This window comes from Rhopilema esculentum, chromosome 20, assembly GCF_057945365.1.
Source record: "Rhopilema esculentum isolate cy_ngs chromosome 20, ASM5794536v1, whole genome shotgun sequence".
Lineage (NCBI taxonomy): Eukaryota > Metazoa > Cnidaria > Scyphozoa > Rhizostomeae > Rhizostomatidae > Rhopilema > Rhopilema esculentum.
This window is the reverse complement of record NC_142834.1, coordinates 493,817-512,455: the sequence shown is the minus strand read 5'-3', so window position 1 is coordinate 512,455 and position 18,639 is coordinate 493,817. Positions and strand designations below refer to the sequence as shown.

Here is an 18,639-nt window from a genome sequence, read left to right as displayed (position 1 = left end):
CAAATTCTATTTCATTTGAGGCAACTTAACGAGATGTTGGTCGTTTCTGGTATTTACCCATGAGCATTTATGACAACTTCATTATTACAGGTCTCTTTTTTACTTCTGCTTCTATACTAGGCACACGCAGGCTGACTGATGCAACCTCATTCAATCTTAGTATAAACAACCTTTGATTCTGGATGAAATGCCCTCTTTTTGTGCTTTCTGCTTGCTTTCAATTCGTTATGACGCATGTACTCCAATAAGCGCTCCTTTTTTCACCACTGGTCTTGCATCCACTGAGAAACCTGCATGTAAATGTGGTAGGAATTGCTTTGCCATGCATCTTTCCCCTTTCCATTTTATCAACAATCTGATCTGCTATTTCCCATGCACCTTCGTCTATGCTACCATAGTGTGGAAAAGTGGAAGTTGTCTGGCTAAAAATGAAAATATTAAACATTGTTACCACCTTTAATCTTTCAGCTATTCCACACTTTTACACATATTTAATCTTTTACGCCTCTTTTATAAGAAAATACAAGTGATCAGGAGCTTGTTGTTTTGTTGAATATTGTAAATTTGTCTTACCAGGTTCCCATAATTCTCTCTTGCAACATGGTTAAAGTTGAGGATCTCCTTTCTGCTAAAATTGTAATCTTCCCGCTCCCTTTTCTCAAACATGATGTCTCTCAGATTTACTACTTGGTCCCAAAATGTCACCTCAGTAGTCGCTTCATCTTCACTCTGGCTTCTCTCAAATGTCGGAATGATGGAAAATTTTTTATGAAAAATGGATGATGATGGCCCTACTCCAGAGTTATAAGGGACAGGTGTACTATGTATCACATCTTCCATACTTGAATCGTTTGATGAGTTAAACAACGTTTCAAAAGGAAAATCTTCGAGTGATCTTGTAGCCATTTTTTCAAAACACAGAATACAGGTTTGATGTATCGACGGAAGAGTGTATCAGGGCATCGATTCACCTGAATAGATGAGTAATACAAGATCCAGGTCAGGGACGGAGCATGTTGCCAGTACTTCCTGAGGTGTCAAAGTAATAAGGCGCAAAGGAAACTAGTTTTTGTATCTGTGAACTTTTCTAGTTCTATGTTTCATCGTGTCGCTTTTTAACAACTCACGAGAATCATGTTTCAGAACATTCTGTCGAATTGGTAAGTAAAAACAGAATAGCTATTTGGTTCTTTTACCTACAAAAAATAATATCTAAAGATAACATGGAAGTGGTTGCTGTAGCGTCATTACTTCACACTTTAAACTTTTTTCTACAATTTATTCAGATGGTAGTGCGACTAACCACTGCAGCAACTATTTAAAAAAATTCCTATTTGTAGAAATTTAAGTGAGCGTAAGCTCAATACGTCCTGTTATCCGAAATAACAAAATCATTACCGTTTTTGGCTAAAAGAAAACTTCAAATATGATTGTTCAAAGGAGGGGAAGTTATGGTTGCCAAAAATACCTGTACAGAGCTTATTATTAAAAGCCCAGGTAACATTCCATCTGCGTGTATAAACGAAAGGAAACTTGGCTTAGCAGTGAAAACAGCATTTCCAGAAGTCAAGCGTCAGCACACAAAGGGTGGCCCTTACAGTTACTATGGTTTAAAGGGGAACGTAAATATTCCGGCTGATAGCATCCAAACAGATGTTCAAAGTAACAAGAAGGCAGTCGAAGTTGGTTGTCAAGCAACGGATAGCATGGCTTACTACTTTTCTAGATATGTCCCTTCTGGGATTCCAAAAGACAGATTCATTGAACGGGAGATGCTTCAGAATTTAATTGAAGGCGATACAGTTTTAGGGGAAGGGACGTTTTCTTTTGTTAAAATTATGCAATATCGCAAGCTTGCAGTTGCAGTTAAAGAATTCAAAGAGATTCCTGAATTTTCACCAAAAAGAATTATAGATCGAGCAGTAGGAGAAGCTAGAACACTAATAAACATCAGTCCTCATGAAAGCATTCCCATGCTCTATGGGATAATTATAAACTCAAGGCCTATTGCATTGGTCTTGCAGCTCTGTACAAGAAACAATGTGTTTTTAAACTTATCCTGTGTGATAAGAAATGGTGGATTTGAGGACGTTACAGAAGAATGTTTTCTAGAAATTCTGATCAAGCTAGCAAGTGTATTGCATCATGTTCACAAAAATGGATTTGTGCACAACGATCTAATGGTCGATAATGTAGCGATCATGAAAACAACCAGGGGAAAAAATGCCAAAAAATGGATCCCTGTAATCTTAGACTTTGGAGAGGCCACAAGAATTTGAAATGACTTTAAAAGACACTACAGATCATTTTATTCACACATAGATCCCGAAATTTTGAACGGAAATGCAGTTCACACCGTCCAAAGTGATATTTATTCATTTGGAATCATACTAAGAGACTTAATGTGATATTCCATGTAAATGAAATTAAAGACAATCTGAATGAAATTGTCACTTCTGCAGGAGAGAGACTTTGTCAATGTGTCAATTCAAAATCCAACCGATTGGTTTTTAGTCATAATTGCGAATTTAGCTTGCAAATATTACTTAGGATTTTCCTTTCGATGTTGAAATTTCAAATATTTAAGATGCATTTTCTGGCCATCCTTAGAATTTCATTAACTCAAAAGTGTCATCCCTGCCATCCACATTGTCGGCTTTCATTCAACCCCTGAGGAATACAAACATTTTGCCCCCCCCACTCTTTTCCAATCAAGTTTCCCCTTCCCATGCTACATGGCCGCTGAAACAGTCTATGAACTTGAACTTGGCTGCTCAACCAATGCTCGGAGAAAACGACCACGTTCGCCATGGTAATATGACAAGAACAACTTTGATATCTTAAAGAGACCCCCCCCCCCCTTGATAAACTTTTACAACTACATTCCTGCCTATGTCAGCTGATAATTATTATGTTTTGAGTGTTGAAGGTGGTTAGTATAAACCCATTTTTGCAAAATACATCTGTCTTTAATTTCATGCCAACTCTAAGTTTCATTCAAGATTCAATTGCTCCTTGTTATAAAAATATAAAATAACAATAAGAAAATAACAATTATTATTATTAATAACAGGTTTTTTATATTGGTCAGCACTCGTTTCTTGCAGTAGATTTCTTATATAACAAATAAGTGTAATAATATTCTTAAATGGAAAAAATCAAACCCAAAAATTTATACGTAAAAAGTATGCTAAAAAAATAGAAGAAATGAATTTGCATAGGTGCATATTTCATAGGGAACTTTGAAAACATTTTCCAGAGGAGCATGACAAAAAATAGTTTTAGAAAAGAGAAACAGAAAAAATCATGATCCCTTCATACAGCCTGTGGTCCCGCAATGCAGCCATGCTGATATCCAAGTGCACTATTTTGTATCCAAGTGCACCATTTTGTATCCAAGTGCCCTTTATTATGAATCCAAGTGCCCTTCATGGTATCCAAGCGCTGACATCATATCTAAGTGCAGACCACTTGCAGCGATATGACAAAGGTCCATGTGAAAATATGATTCTTGGGTCACATAATGGATTAAACAAAATGTAAACATGTGCTAGCGGGTATCCAACCGTTTTGGCTGGAAAGTTCTCAGCATTCACTCTTGTTAAGAGAGGGAGAAGGTTATCAAGCACGTTCACGATGGGCTCGTTTGAAATTTTGGAAACTAGAGAGGAGAATGAAGTAAAAGAAAATACGAAGCAAGAAAGCAAAACATTGGCAGAGAGTAAAACAAGCTGTAAAGAAATGGAGGCAAGTCATTTCATTTTCCAGAACCTGTTATTATGCAACGTACCTTTGAAAAATAGTTAGCAACAGAATTAATAATAATTATCAGAACTTTAGGTTGAAATACACTATGCATTTAATCAATATTTAATCAAGAAAGTTAAAATCAGTTTTTGATCATTGTATATATTTATTTCTGTAAATGTAGGTAGAATTAGACGCGTATGGTGAATATGAGGGTAAAAGACGTAGACCATTCAGCGACATTGGCAACAACGTAAGATTTCATTCTCTTTTATCTATTTTCGCAATTTCAAAGAAGAAAACTCATAACAACGTTTCTTTTAGGTTATACTATTTACATTTACAAAAATTATAATATCATCTAGCAAGTAGTAGTATAGTAGAGCAATGATGAACTTTATATTTGCAAAAATTATAATATCATCTAGCAAGTAGTAGTATAGTAGAGCAATGATGAACAGAATCTGCTAGTTTTGTTTCCCATTCCTACAATTATTCCAAAATTGTCAAACTTATTTTTTAAAGATAATTCTTGATGAGAAATGCAAAAGATCGTGCAACAAAAATGTTTCTTCGGACCTAATACAATTCGTGCAAAAAAAACATCAAGAAATGTCAACATCTGATGCTGTATGCTGCAGAGAGAGATGCCTTGTAAAAATGAATATAAACTCAATGTATGAAGCGCGGAAACAGTTTCGAGAATTATCTGGGGAGAAGCAGAGGGAGAGAATTTTACACGTCTTCAGTACAATGCCAACGACAGGAAACTGGACTTTTTTCATTGGAACCAATAAGATTTGTCGCAAAGCTTGGCAGTTCATTCATGGAATTTCCAATCATAGGTAGGAGCCTACAGTTTTTTTGCAATAACAAAGATCGGTTAATCAAAATCGCGTTAATTTCTTGCTAATTTTTATGAACCTTTTCAATTTACTGAAAATAGTCAAATTTTACGATTGTACCTGAAAAAAGTTAGTTTCTCTGAAAAAAATGAAGCTACTAGAATGCACCCAAAACGGAAGGACCAGAAAGTGTTCTTTTAGCAAGTTCCTGTAAAGATAAAACAATATTTTATAGTTTTAAGGTTTGTAAACAGTTTTATAACTAAAAAAAACTACAAAATGTGTACTTTGAATTCGAGAATAGGTTAACAAAGCTAGTTGCATTGATTCTTTCTGAGTGCGTAAACAGAATTCCAAGCAGAGAAGTGGAGAAGGTCTAGCTCCTACCTTCAAGCCTTCGACTTATGTGGCTCTGGTACCCAGGGTATATTGATTCTAGATTCTGATTTTAATGGCATGACTTTTTTCAATTTTTCAGGTTCTACTCTTTGAAGCAGGATTTTGAAATTTACGTTAGAGTTGACGGGAGAAGCGAGAAGCATGGAACTAAACGGGAAACCAAAAAAGTGGCACAAGCGATGAACTGGTTTGAGAAGTTTATAGATGAAAGTGGGGACCGAGCTCAGGATGAAGAGAAGATGTTTTTGCCGACTTGCTAAACGAAGGAAGACATTTATTTCAGCTATGTTGCTCAGATGCATTTGGATGGTTTCAGGGACTCAACGCAAATAGTTGGCAAATCCTGTTTTTTTTAATTTTAGCAACTTGAAGAAGCACCCTCAAAATGTTGAAATTTATGTTCTTACTACAATTGAGAAGCAATTAATCTTCCATCGAAGCTAAAGGGTTTTTATGCAGAATCTTTAGGCATGAGCCTTCCCCCTTTTCAACTGGTTTCAGAGCTCCGGGCATTTATGATGCCTTTTTCCTTTTTAGAGAAACCAATTCACAAAATGTGGAATATGCACATCAATCAAAGAACTGAAAAAGGAATGTTCATCCTTACGAGAGAAGACGTCAAAAGTCTTAAGGTGAGTCACAATGACCTTCAAAGGTATGTTCTAAAAATCATAAAAAGCTGCTATGATAACTTGGTAAAATCAACCTTTTGAAGCAAACAAAGCCTCACGCCAAATCATTTTTTTGTTGTAGATCTGAACGAAGAGTGTACTATAACCTTAAGAGTATAGCTTTTTTATTATCTCATTTTTGATGGTGGGTCATACTCATGAAGATATTGATCAGGTATAATCTTATCTTTAATGTTATTTTCAGTTCGAACTTTACTGAAGGCTGCGATATTTCTTTCATAGTTAATGGTTACATCAGACAAAATTGGCTTGACGGTCCATGTAATTTTCACTGGACACTTTCTATAAAATATGTAGCAATGGTGATGTGATTAATTCAGCCAAATTTCACTTAGAAATATTATCATATACATAGTACATTCATTGATTCATTCAGGACATCTGTTTTTAGTTGACAGGCACCAAAAGCTTAAGCCCCAAAGCTTTTGGGAAATTCGCCCCTGTTCCATTAGTTTGTTACCTAGGATTCATGGCTTTTTGTCAGATTGAATTGAAATAATACTCCATTAAGGTGAAATTATTAATATAAATAATTTTTTTCAGTTGTTCAGCCGAATTGCATTTTAATGGAGGAAGCATAGCGCAGCCACAATTCCAGCATTAATGCAACAAATTGACATATCCTATGATCACCCACACAACACTGAACGACTAAGTTATATGTTTGACATCAAAACTTGGTTGATCCCATTCATTAGTCATCTCGAACAGCACAGCAGGCCACATGCATTTAAGTTTCAGCTTTCCGACGATGGTAGCGAAGTTTATATGTGGTATCGTCACTGGTCATCAGAAGGAGATTGGGTCGGCGACTCAGACGGCAAGCCTTTCCATGTTTTATCCGGATATCCAAACAGAGAACCAACTTTACTGAGAGCAACATATGCCTCTCAAAATCCAATGGAGGCAATAGAAAACGGTGTAAGAAATTGTGACTAACGGTTCACAGCAGCAGAACGTTAGTGGTGGCGAGAGTTTCTTGTGGAAGAGAAAAACAATCTGGCGGGTTGGAATGATATTTCCGAAGAGGAGTTGCAAAATGGTGGAGGTCTTGGGTGGTATCTCCACAAACTGGAAAAATACGAAAAACTGGCAGTCCCTATCTTTCGAGAATCTCAAGACGTTGAGAAAAAGTTAAATGCAGTCCAAGAACGTATTGCCAAAAGTCAAAAGTTCAAGACGGTAAGTTTCAATAATATATTCCAAAGCCTTGTTACAAGGGAGGGAAGAGCACCAGAGGCACATATCTCCAACAAAGAGGTTAAGAGCTTCGGGGGAGTGCCCCTTACGTAGGATATCTTTCCCTCTCTTTCTGTGCCCCTCCTAATTACTAGCGCTTCAAACAATTGGTCACTTTTTGGTTACCAAACAAGTAATTTCAGATCTTAAAAAACTGCATAGAAATTTCCTAGGTATCAGAGCCACAAAATTTTGAGTGCGTAAATAGAAAACCAAGCGGAACGTCTTTCTTTTTTCTGTCAGACAGACACTGCTACGCTTCTCTAATTCTGAGTCCTGTTGCCGCACTCAAATTTATGTGGCCCTGGTAGTCAGAGTAGTAGTAGAAATGCTGCCCGATTGTAGTCACTAGAGGTTACTAAGGCCCCGTTTACACTATGCCGGAACGAAATGAAAACGGTACGAAACGTTTTAGTGTAAACACCTGAAAACGGTACGATTTCATACCAGATTCTCATAGAGGCTAGCTTTTTATCCAAAGTGAGGCCATTTCAAAAGTGCTAACATTACAAATTCCAAGCGGCGCCAAAGCGGACTTAACATTCTCGATTTATTAAATTCTACAAAGTTTTCCTGCGTTCATCCGTCATCAGTAAGCTGGTAATATATTCATCATTGACATGCCTCCAGAAAGAAAAGGCGTATCTCCAGAAGAGAAGAATAGTTTGTTTAGTTGGAGCGATGAGGAGATACAACTTCTGCTTGAAGTAATACTTCATTATAAGGCCGACAAGGCTGGTCAAGGATTTGATTGGGAGTGTATCAAGACGAAGTACACCGAAATTGGAGAAATCTTTCTCGAACGATATCCAAAAGAAGCCAAAAGTGAAGGACTTTGTTGTGAAAGCCCAGCAGCCGAATCAGTTGTTGGGGGTATAGACACAAGCTTGTTCGATTCATCGTCCCCCATCAACGATCAACCATCTGGCAACAATACTACAGGGAATGATGGTGATATTGAATGTTCCCAAAGTAGTAACGGATTTGATTTGGACAAGAACCCTTGCCTAAGAGGAGTATGATTGAACATTTGAAAGAGACTCGAAATTCTAAATTGAGAAAGCCCTTATCGCATGAGAAGCAAATGCTGCAGTTGGCTAAAGATGACATGTCTTTTAAAAAGCAAATGCTTGCGGAGATGAAGGAAATAAATCAATCTAATGCAGCACAAATGAATATTTTAACAAATTCTCTTGTCAATCTCACAAATGCCCTAACTGCAGCACTAAGTCAGCCACACTATATACCTCAGCCAGCCTTCAACCAGCTGCAACAAGTGCAATACACCCCTGCACAAGGTGGAAGCCAAGGGGTTCTGGATCAGATTAAAAGTGCCAACCAAAGACCGTATCAGGAAGTAAGAAGAACACATATTGCAGATTTTGAAGAATCTGATGATGAAATCACTTATGTCAACTTATAAGCAAAAATATTAGACAGTGTTGAAGTTTCATGTTTCATGTTAAAGCTCAAACTTATAATTGTTTGTTAGCATGATATCATTAGTCAAAATACTTAACAAAAATGTCTCTTATTTTTTTCCCATCAGTTTCCACAGCACTATTGTTGTTTCTATGTGTTGTTAAAGGAGGCTGAGCATTTTTATCAACCTCCTTTGACCTTTGAACCAAACTTTCAGGAATGGGCTCATTCTTCAGTTCACATATATTATGTAATATGAAGCAAGCATGAATAAAATAGGGGACTGATTCCAACTTGATATCTAATGGCCTCCTCAATGCACTGAACCGTCCTTTCAATCTGCCAAATGCACATTCAATTGTCATCCGTGCTGATGACAATCGATAGCTAAAAAATTGCTCATGGACTGTTTTCCCACCAGATGGGAATTCTTTCATTAAGAAAGGCAGTATCGGGTAAGCTGCATCACCTATTAGGCAAACTGGTACTTTCTTGGAATCTGGAACAATTTCCTTTTCTTGGGTTGGTATTTTCCCTGAGCGAAGACAATGACTTATGCTGGAATTTCCAAAAACTCTTGCATCATGGACTGAGCCAGGCCACTGAATGACAACATCTATGAAGAGATATTGATAATTGCAGACAGCCTGAACATTTAATGAGTATCTACCCTTGCGGTTTAAAAAATCTGTATAGTTGTCATTTGGCTGATTGATTTCAATGTGAGTTCCATCCACTGCTCCAATGCATTGTGGAAATCCGTGGTTTTCGAGAAATTTTTTGGTATGGTGTTCAACTTCTGCTTGAGTAACTGGCAATTTGATATATTTTGATCCAAGATGCTGTGATATAGCCTTGGTTACTCTGCGTATCACCATTGAAACAGTAGATCTAGCTACTCCAAACGAATTTGCTACCTTCCTGTACCGCCCTTTATCTGACATGTAATAAAGAGTCATAGCAACTTGGGTTTCCACATCATTAGATTCTCTTAAAGAGGATATGACACGAAAATAATATTAGGTTTATTTCAACCAAGTTTAACGCGCAGATTTCAAAACTTTTTTCCTTTTTTCGATACGATATCTAGTTCATGAAATATTCGGTTTTAAATTCGGAATTTCGCATACTTCGATGGCAGAATTTGAACGCGGTCAGAAATTTGGCGCCAGAAGTCTGTGACGTCAGATGTTGGACAAAATAAGCGTGCTTTGTTGTGTTAGATTGCCACCTACACGTTAAGTGCGAAATGAAATCCGCTTGCAATAATTTCCTGTTGTTTACTTCTGTGACAAATTATCAGCTTTTTTGAATAACTGTTGAATACGTATTCAGGAAATTTCGTAAAGGTAATTTTTGGAGGATTTACGTTTGCCAATAGCTTGCACAATAATGCCGTCACGTCCCTCAACTTCCATACTAATCTTTGTATGCATGATTATGTGCGTTGATTATTGAGATTTCCGACTTTTTAATAATTGAAAAAACCTTTTGAGTTCACAAAAGTATAAAATAGGGGCGTAAGATGCTTTCAGGCAGTTTTCAGTTCAGAACATCAGCTCAAAACAACGAGATTTGAAACAAGATTTCGAATTCAAATCAATAAGTATGCAAGAATCTACAAGGCCGACAAACAAAAAAGTGAAACGTGGGGGGCAATATTGCGTTGCCGGATTACCAAATGGGGAGAGCTGTACAAACAGTAGTTTGACGCCAGGTATTAGTATGCACCGTTTTCCAAGTAAAAACCTCGATTTGCGAAGGCAATGGATTCGTTTCGTCAGAAGACATCGTGCCAATTTCAATCACCAAGCCTACTCGATCGGCCCTTACCTGTGCTCAGATCATTTTGAGCGCTCTTGCTATGAAAAACCGTTTGCTTTAGAGCTTCCTGGTTTTGACAGTTCCAAAACGAAGAGGACTTTAAAAAAGGATGGTATTCCAACTGTATTCGACACACGAGGACGAAACCAGGCATTTAGTGAATCGTCTTCAAAGGTGGCAAGAAACAGAAGAACTGTGAGTATAAAATATACCTTTGAGCTTTATCTATGTACAGTCTCTATGAAAATGACTCTCATCATTCTCAAATTCAAGGTTTTCGTAATTTTTTCAATAAAGTTTTTTAACAAACTATATATTAGTTTCTTAAAATTTACCATTTCCTCAATTTTAGTTGTTAAGAGGAATCAAACAGCACGAACACGCTAACAAAAATGAATGTGCTTCAGGACAGTTCGATGAAGAGATAGAAGAGGTTGAGGTAGGCGAAAATGCGTTCACAATTGGAGACTCTTTCACCATCGGGGAACAGCACAACGATTCTGAAGAACATGTAGACGTTGTTCCATTGCAGTGCCAAGTTCATCTGACAGGTGCCCCCGTACACACATGCCCCACATGCATAACCCCTCAACGAGAAGAGGTTCAAGGAAATATTAGAACACATACGGCAATACAGGTGGCAATGATGTGCAAGAAATGCACTGAAACACGGAAAAAAATTCAGAACCTAAGACGTCAGAACAACAGGCTAAAACATGTTATAATGACACTACGGGAAGGCAGCGAAAAGAATGTAAGTAAAGCTAAAGATAAATCTGCATCATTTCTCGACTTTAGACTGTTCCAGGAGCTTTTAAATTTCTGTTTTCACAAAGTAAATTTGTTAAAACTATATATGCAAAAAGTCAGTGGGCTTTCACCCTGTCATCTAGAAAAACGTGATAGTTAGAAATTTGAAGCCAAGGACAATGAGCCTTTTCTGGATATATGCCCAAGAGAAGGGGGTTCTGTACACACATCCCACTGAGAAGGCTTGGAAATGCTAGTACAATAAGTCGTATCTATTAATCTGTTATTTTCTAGGAAGATAGCGGTAACCCTATTCCTGTTGAGGATATACTTCATGCTGAAGAGTCAAATGAAAATTTATCAGAAGACGAGGACAGCGAATGGAAAGTTGATGAAGCAGACAGTTCTCCTAGTGACATGTCAGATAGTGATGGGACTGATTTTGATGATTATGATTATGATGATACACATAAAAAGAGGCAACAAGTGAGGTAATGCTACATATTCTGATGAGCCAATTTTTCATTAGCCAAGCAACAAATAACAAAAAGTCCTTTTTTCCCTTCCATATGTTGTATAATATTTTGACAAAATTATCATTTTTATGTGATGTAGGGAATGTCAGGGAAATGCATTAATATATATCTTTTTTGTATCTTTATCGCAGAATTGACCAAAATGCAACTCCAGAAAAAGAACCCAAGTTTATTGTATTTTATACAATGCTACTACAAGTCTTTTCAATCCTCTGTTTCAAGTGTAAAAAAACTAAGCCAGGAGTCAGAATGGAGCAGAATGGGACAATGGTAACTGTTTATCAGAGTTGCATCGAATGTGGGGAAGACTGTTGGAAATGGAGGTCACAACCATACGTTCTTGGTCGTTATCCAGCTGGTAACATCTCGCTTAGTCTCAGCACTCTTACAGCAGGAGCATCAATCAGCAAACTGCTATTAATTTTCAGACACTTCGGCCTTGCCACTTACAGTGCACATACTTTTTTCCGTCATCAAAAAAAGTTTGTTTTCCCTGCAATTCTCCGTCACTGGGAGCTATATAGAGCATCATTGCTGACTGAGCTTCATGGTGTTAAAGACATTGTCCTATGTGGCGATGGTCGATTCGATTCGATGGGGCATTCAGCAAAATATGGCACTTACACGATGTATTGTGACAATATAAAAAAAATCATACACTTTGAATTGGTTCAGGTAATGGAAAAATCATAAACCATTTTTTCTATCAATCTAATTTATTAGTAAGTGATTTGTTACAGAAAGCCCAAACTTAACAATTTCCTTTCTTTATTTCGAATAATTCGGTACATGCCACATGAAAAAAGCCAAACAGATAGAAACTTAATTTTTAAAGTAAGTTAATTAATAAGATTGTTTTCAAATGGAATCAAATATCTAGCATTAAAAAATCATTAATAAGGTCAAATATCAAGTCTTGAACCTTATAAAACCAAGAGAAAGCACTGGATTGGACTTCAAATGTGTCTATTTGTAGACAAAATTAAATACTGTTGTTATAAGTCATCAACCATAAACTTGTATCTTCATATTTGTGTGTTTAATAACCTGACATCAATTTCAACTTTGAATTAAACTGATGTACATTTTCACCCTCTTTATTTTATTTCCTGTATAGTCAAATGAATGCAAAGGTAGTTCCAATATGGAGTTGCTTGGTGCTAAGCGATGTTTCGGATACCTGAATGATGCCGGGATAGAGGTCTCCAATTTTATATCAGACAGACACAGAGGAGTGGCCAAATGGATAAGGGAGTCTTTACCACATGTCCATCATTATTATGATATTTGGCATGTTGCACGCACCTTAACCAAGAAGGTAACAATAGCTAGCAAGGAGAGAAATTGTGAGATATTGGGTACCTGGTGTTCAACAATCCGCAACCACCTCTACTGGTGTGCAACATCGACAAAGGAAGGTTTTGGGAAACTCATTGTCGCAAAATGGAAGGCTTTCTCAAATCACATCCAGAACAAGCACAACAACCGCGAAGACAAACTGTTTCAGAGGTGTGCACACGGAGAACTAGATCATAAACGTAGATGGATTCTCAATGGTTTGTATCATTTTGTCAAATCACTGCATTTTATACAAAATGTAGCCCCTTTCATAATTTAATGGTTTTTTTTAAAGAGAGGCAAACACCATTTAAAGTTCCCTAAATGATATTGCTTCAATTTTGAAACCTAAGAAAATAAACAATTGTGCTGATTGTTAAACTTCCCATATACTTCTCCTTAACAGCTAACATAAAATAATAGTATTAAATATATGTAATTCAACAGGAACTACTGCATATGACAAGATTCAGCCAATTCTAATGAATCAAAGCCTTCTACAAGACATTGCGAAATTGTCATCAAATGCACAAACCAGCTGTCTCGAGGGATACCACTCTACACTGAACCAATGGCACCCAAAGATGACACATTACTCCTGGATTGGCTCTCTGTGCAGGTACTTATGACTAGAGATACCAATCATTAACTAAAAATTACTGAGCATTATGCATTGTATTGTTTTTCACTATACTATCTTTACTACCTGCCAAGCTATCTTTGGAGAAAATTAATTGCTGAGAAAATTTGTCAACACTGAGTAAATAACTGAAATTTAAATTTTGGATATTGTTGCTTCCTGTAAATTGTACTTCTAGAGAGTTTAAGAAAGTGCCAACGTGTGCAACAGTATTTGAATGCCATTCCTAGCAAAAACACAGCCTACTTTACATAAATGTATAATTTTTATTTGTATCAGTATCAACAAAATAAAACTAAACTTCATTTGTGAGTCAAACAGAAAATGTATCCAAATACCCAACAAAGAACTGTTATATTTTTTCCAAGGCATATAATGGCAGTTTCACATTTCAACGAAAACCTGCACAGGGAAGCACAAAAAGACAAAAATGGAAAGGAATATTTCAAAGTTTCTTATCCTAAATATAAACTTGGCGAAGAAGCAGTAAAACCTGTTCCAGTCCCTCCATCTTACAGTGAGTAGACAGCATACAACATATAATCTACATAATCTTGCCATATAAAGAAAATCAATTCATATTTTGCCCTGAGAAATGGGAGATGAGAAATGCTATTGTATTTTTCAAGAACTGATATTAGTTTAAATATATTAGATAAAATATTAGTTTTATACATTTTTACAGAAATTATTTCAGATTATGTTTAATATTCAAAATAATTGCTTTTATATTTTCAAAAAAATTATTACAGATTACGTTGAGCATACAAAAGAACTTTTATTTAAATCAAACGAAGAAGAACTTGGCCAGATTTGGAAAAAGTATGCTGATAAGATGCCTGCATCCTTGGTGAGCAGATTTGAAAGAACAAAAAGTAAGAAAGAGGCTGTAAAAGAATATAAAAAAAGGAGAACACTATTTCAACCATTATACCCTTCAGGTAATATACTTAATTGGCCAGAAAATAACGTTTTATTTGCCTTTTCATTTAAAGTTTTGTTGATTAATCATTAAAACTGTATGATGAAAAATTTTGCCATTTTTTATTCTAAATTTAATAATCAATGTTTATCTTACCAGAAAATGATCAATACAAACTCCAAGAAGATTTGGTAGCTGAGCAAGCATGCAACAGAACTGATCGTTTGCCAAAAAGAAAGGCCCCTTCATGCAAAAAATGTGGCCAATTGATGAAAGGACATTCTAAGACTTTATGCAAAGAATGACTTAAAGAATTATATACACTTGCATGAAATTAAATATAACAAAAGCTAATTGTATAAAGATAATCTATGTTATTAGTTACGTTCTTCTGCATTTTTATATCCAATCTTCTGGTTAGACATAAACTTTTCACGGACGTTATGATAAATGCATGCAGGCAGAGGCCGTGTATTGTCCCATCCCATGTATCCAAATATCCAGCGTGCTAACCAGCGATAAGAAACTGCACGAAGATACCTGATACAGAAAAAAATACCAATATATAATATATATATATGTGTATATATAAATATCATATATAAATTTATATACAATATTTAGATATGTATATATATATTCAGATATTTAGATATATATATATATATTCAGTAAATGAACTTCAAATTAGAGATGTCTACAGTAAATTAACTTAGAACTCACATAGATATTTAAATAGGCTGATGATTCCTCGTTAAAAGGACGAAACGCGTTCCAGAAAAATAATAAATTGTCTTTTGCCATGGTCTTTCTAAAACATTTTTCTTTATAACGTTTCTGCTTTTTGTGAAACAAAAGTTTAGTTATTATATATATATATTTATGCAATATATGTAGTATCAGTATAAAATGTTAGTTTATTAGTATAAATTAGCATACTAGTAAATACTATATTATATATGTACACATACTTCTTTCACTAAAAGAGATCAATTATGAATCAACAAAAAGAATCAAATTTGATGTCTATCTATTTCAGCCTAAACTTGACAATAAAACTTTGTACATACTCATTTTCTGTTACATTTGCCCTTTTCTTGTAGGGCTTTCCATCCTTTTTCCGAAGCAATGGACCAACGTTTCTAAGGACATTTATATTTGTAAAAGCCCTGTAGTCTTCATGAAGGGTCACACACTTTATTTCATCGGATTGGCCGTTAAAAACGACTTTTCCATAAGCAGGTGCCACTTCATGGCAGCAACGGTACTCTCTGGCACTTTCCAAGTTCGCTGCTGAGCATTTGCCGCACACACACCTAAAAAAGAGCTGCAGTTGTATCTTGTACCGACATGAAAGGTTGGATAATTTGAACTATTTAAAAAACAGCGAAAACAAAAACCACTCACCATTGATCTACAGTTAGGTTCCCTGTCTGTCTTTCGCGAAAAGTTTCTGGAGATATCCCATCTTCATCCTCCGGTTGTTCTCCGTCAATAGGCCTAGGCCCATCATCGCCTTCGTCGTCCGTACTAGCCAAAGGCTCGTTTAAGTAGGGCAGATAATCTCCGCCATAAGCTCCATATAGTTCTTCATCACTTGCAGAATGATTCGATGTCATAGAAGAGCCTGATTCGCTTGTAGACATAATTATAAATTGTGCCTTCACGTTAATCGATACACCGTACTTGCTTTCAAACCTTTACCCTAGAGAATATGTCCAACACCTGACGTCACGTCCGGGCGTACGTCCTCAAAACCCGACCCAGTCCTCTGGGACATGAATTTCACAAAATTTCATGGCTAAATCCCTTAATTTCAGAAAATCTATAAAGAATTAGCATTTTTCGATTTAATTTTTGAAATCAGCATCAAGGATTTGATCTACAATAGAATTTTGCATTTTCGTGTCATATCCTCTTTAAGTGTGTCCTCTGCTTTTGAATATATGGCCTTAATTCATCGCAAAGTTCAGTGTATGTCTCTCTGGACATTCTGAAGTTTTCCCTCCATTCTTCTTTCACCATCACATTTTCCTTGAAGTTATTCCACCAAACTTGCGTTCTGCCCCGCCTTACCCAGAACCTTCGTGGTTTTCTTTTCCGTTTGCATGTCTTGCTAGTCATAGGTTTGCCAGCGTGACTGCTTGATAGTATCAGTTCACAAATCTTCTGCATATTCTGTGCATATAATGTCAACTGACGACAGATTAAGCCAAGATTGAACTGCAAAGCCCCAATTAAAAGAGCGACGGTTTTTCGATTAACTGGCATTTCTACTGATGATTGGTGAACTCAGGAAAACTTTGTAGAATTTAATAAATCGAGAATGTTTAGTCCGCTTTGGGGCCGCTTGGACTTTGTTATGTTAGCACTTTTGAAATGGCCTCACTTTGGATAAAAAGCTAGCCTCTATGAGAATCTGGTATGAAATCGTACCGTTTTCAGGTGTTTACACTAAAACGTTTTGTACCGTTTTCATTTCGTTCCGTTTTCAAAATCGTTTTCGTTTTATACCAGATACGATCCCGTTTCAGTGTAAACGGAAGGCCAAGACAGCACGTTTTCATACCGTTTTCATTTCGTACCGGCATAGTGTAAACGGGGCCTAAGTATACATAAATTAATAAGTGTAATGCTATATGACAGCAAATGCAAAAGGCACATTATGACTGATGTTGCTTACAATGAGTTACTTCTTTTCCCTCATAGATTTTGCTGTTATCTGATTTCAGGTAACTTACAAGAGGTAAATGTGGCCGCAAGGTTTTTGGAAAGATGAATCAAGTCCCATATGATATACCAGGAACACTAGTGTAAAAAATCGCAGGATTATTTTATGCAATCATTAATCTTTTAGTCTTCGCTGTAAAAAAATAAAGGAACATTTGGATGACAAGGAAATCGTTTGCGGGGGATCAGGATTTTTTGTCGGTGTGGGTATAAATTATGAAAATATTAAAAATTAGACATTTAAAAGTTTACAGTAGTCGATTCATCAAAAGTTAAAAAGTTCGTCAGATTATATCCATGGCTCTAATTTGAAAATGGAAACCGGGGTTGCTTGAGTAGATGCTTTCTCAATGCATGGACTTTTTTATTATTCAGAACTGGTTGTTTCTTCCAATAATTTTAAAGCAAAGATGAGCACATTCAGTGGGAAGAAATCAAATGTTAAAATAATTTTGTGAGTTAAATTCAAAAGTTAGTTCCTTTTGGATTCGCGAATCAATTGAACACATTTATTTCTTGATTTAAACATAACCGTGTATCAGATTAATTATTTATCAACACTTCGCAGATGCCTTTCTATCAGACCATCTAATAGAATGTGTGAGAAGGAAGAACATCTAATAGAAGTTTGTAATTTTCTGATCAATGAAATGTTTTGATATTTATTTCCCAAAACATCTTTTAACAATTGACTATTCACACATTCAACCTATTCACATGGTAGCCTATTTTAGTCATTATATTTATCATATTTAATAAGATCGAAGATAAGATAAGATTCAATTGCTCCTTATTTTAAAAATATAAAATAACAATAAGAAAATAACAATTATTATTATTAATAACAAGTTTTTTCATATTGGTCAGCACTCGTTTCTTGCAGTAGATTTCTTATATAACAAATAAGTGTAATAATATTCTTAAATGGAAAAAATCAAACCCAAAAATTTATTCGTAAAAAGTATGCTAAAAAAATAGAAGAAATGAATTTGCATAGGTGCATATTTCATAGGGAACTTTGAAAACATTTTCCAGAGGAGCATGACAAAAAATAGTTTTAGAAAAGAGAAACAGAAAAAATCATGATCCCTTCATACAGCCTGTGGTCCCGCAATGCAGCCATGCTGATATCCAAGTGCACTATTTTGTATCCAAGTGCACTTTTTTGTATCCAAGTGCCCTTTATTATGAATCCAAGTGCCCTTCATGGTATCCAAGCGCTGAAATCATATCTAAGTGCAGACCACTTGCAGCGATATGAGAAAGGTCGATGTGAAAATATGATTCCTGGGTCACACAATGGATTTAAACAAAATGTAAACATGTGCTAGCGGGTATCCAACCGTTTTGGCAGGAAAGTTCTTAGCATTCACTCTTGTTAAGAGAGGGAGAAGGTTATCAAGCACGTTCACGATGGTCTCGTTTGAAATTTTGGAAAGTAGAGAGGAGAATGAAGTAAAAGAAAATACGAAGCAAGAAAGCAAAACATTGGCAGAGAGTAAAACAAGCTGTAAAGAAATAGAGGCAAGTCGTTTCATTTTCCAGAACCTGTTAT

General features: G+C 36.0%; 3 protein-coding genes across 3 annotated transcripts; 1 reads left to right on the top strand and 2 right to left on the bottom strand.

Moving 5' to 3' along the window:
• Window positions 1–296: 296 nt before the first annotated feature.
• Window positions 297–906, bottom strand: LOC148957742 (uncharacterized). The gene is made up of 2 exons (XM_089114583.1): window positions 574–906; window positions 297–422 (listed from the first exon to the last, which is right to left on the bottom strand). The coding sequence occupies exons 1-2, from the start codon at window positions 904–906 to the stop codon at window positions 390–392; spliced, it is 366 nt and encodes a 121-aa protein (XP_088970709.1). The 3' UTR covers window positions 297–389.
• A 9,046-nt stretch (window positions 907–9,952) lies between these two features.
• On the top strand, window positions 9,953–14,659 carry LOC135692760 (uncharacterized). Its single transcript, XM_089114577.1, has 9 exons — window positions 9,953–10,363; window positions 10,521–10,922; window positions 11,213–11,409; window positions 11,586–12,129; window positions 12,572–13,010; window positions 13,240–13,411; window positions 13,801–13,949; window positions 14,185–14,373; window positions 14,514–14,659. The coding sequence occupies exons 1-9, from the start codon at window positions 9,953–9,955 to the stop codon at window positions 14,657–14,659; spliced, it is 2,649 nt and encodes an 882-aa protein (XP_088970703.1).
• A 9-nt stretch (window positions 14,660–14,668) lies between these two features.
• On the bottom strand, window positions 14,669–16,000 carry LOC135688633 (uncharacterized). Its single transcript, XM_089114582.1, has 3 exons — window positions 15,762–16,000; window positions 15,425–15,670; window positions 14,669–14,894 (listed from the first exon to the last, which is right to left on the bottom strand). Exons 1-3 carry the CDS (start codon window positions 15,998–16,000, stop codon window positions 14,732–14,734), a joined length of 648 nt encoding a protein of 215 aa, XP_088970708.1. The 3' UTR covers window positions 14,669–14,731.
• Window positions 16,001–18,639: the final 2,639 nt, after the last annotated feature.

Bases quoted from the DNA above. Each gene is read 5' to 3' on its own strand.
- LOC135692760 (XM_089114577.1), top strand. From the start codon at position 9,953: ATGCAAGAATCTACAAGGCCGACAAACAAAAAAGTGAAACGTGGGGGG. The intron at 13,412-13,800 runs GTACTTATGACT...ATTTTTTCCAAG, and splicing joins TGGATTGGCTCTCTGTGCAG to GCATATAATGGCAGTTTCAC. The intron at 13,950-14,184 runs GTGAGTAGACAG...AAATTATTACAG, and splicing joins TCCAGTCCCTCCATCTTACA to ATTACGTTGAGCATACAAAA.
- LOC148957742 (XM_089114583.1), bottom strand. From the start codon at position 906: ATGGCTACAAGATCACTCGAAGATTTTCCTTTTGAAACGTTGTTTAAC. The intron at 423-573 runs GTAAGACAAATT...TTTCATTTTTAG, and splicing joins GAGAGAATTATGGGAACCTG to CCAGACAACTTCCACTTTTC.
- LOC135688633 (XM_089114582.1), bottom strand. From the start codon at position 16,000: ATGTCTACAAGCGAATCAGGCTCTTCTATGACATCGAATCATTCTGCA. The intron at 15,671-15,761 runs GTGAGTGGTTTT...GCTCTTTTTTAG, and splicing joins AACCTAACTGTAGATCAATG to GTGTGTGTGCGGCAAATGCT. The intron at 14,895-15,424 runs GTATGTACAAAG...TTTCTGTATCAG, and splicing joins GCAAATGTAACAGAAAATGA to GTATCTTCGTGCAGTTTCTT.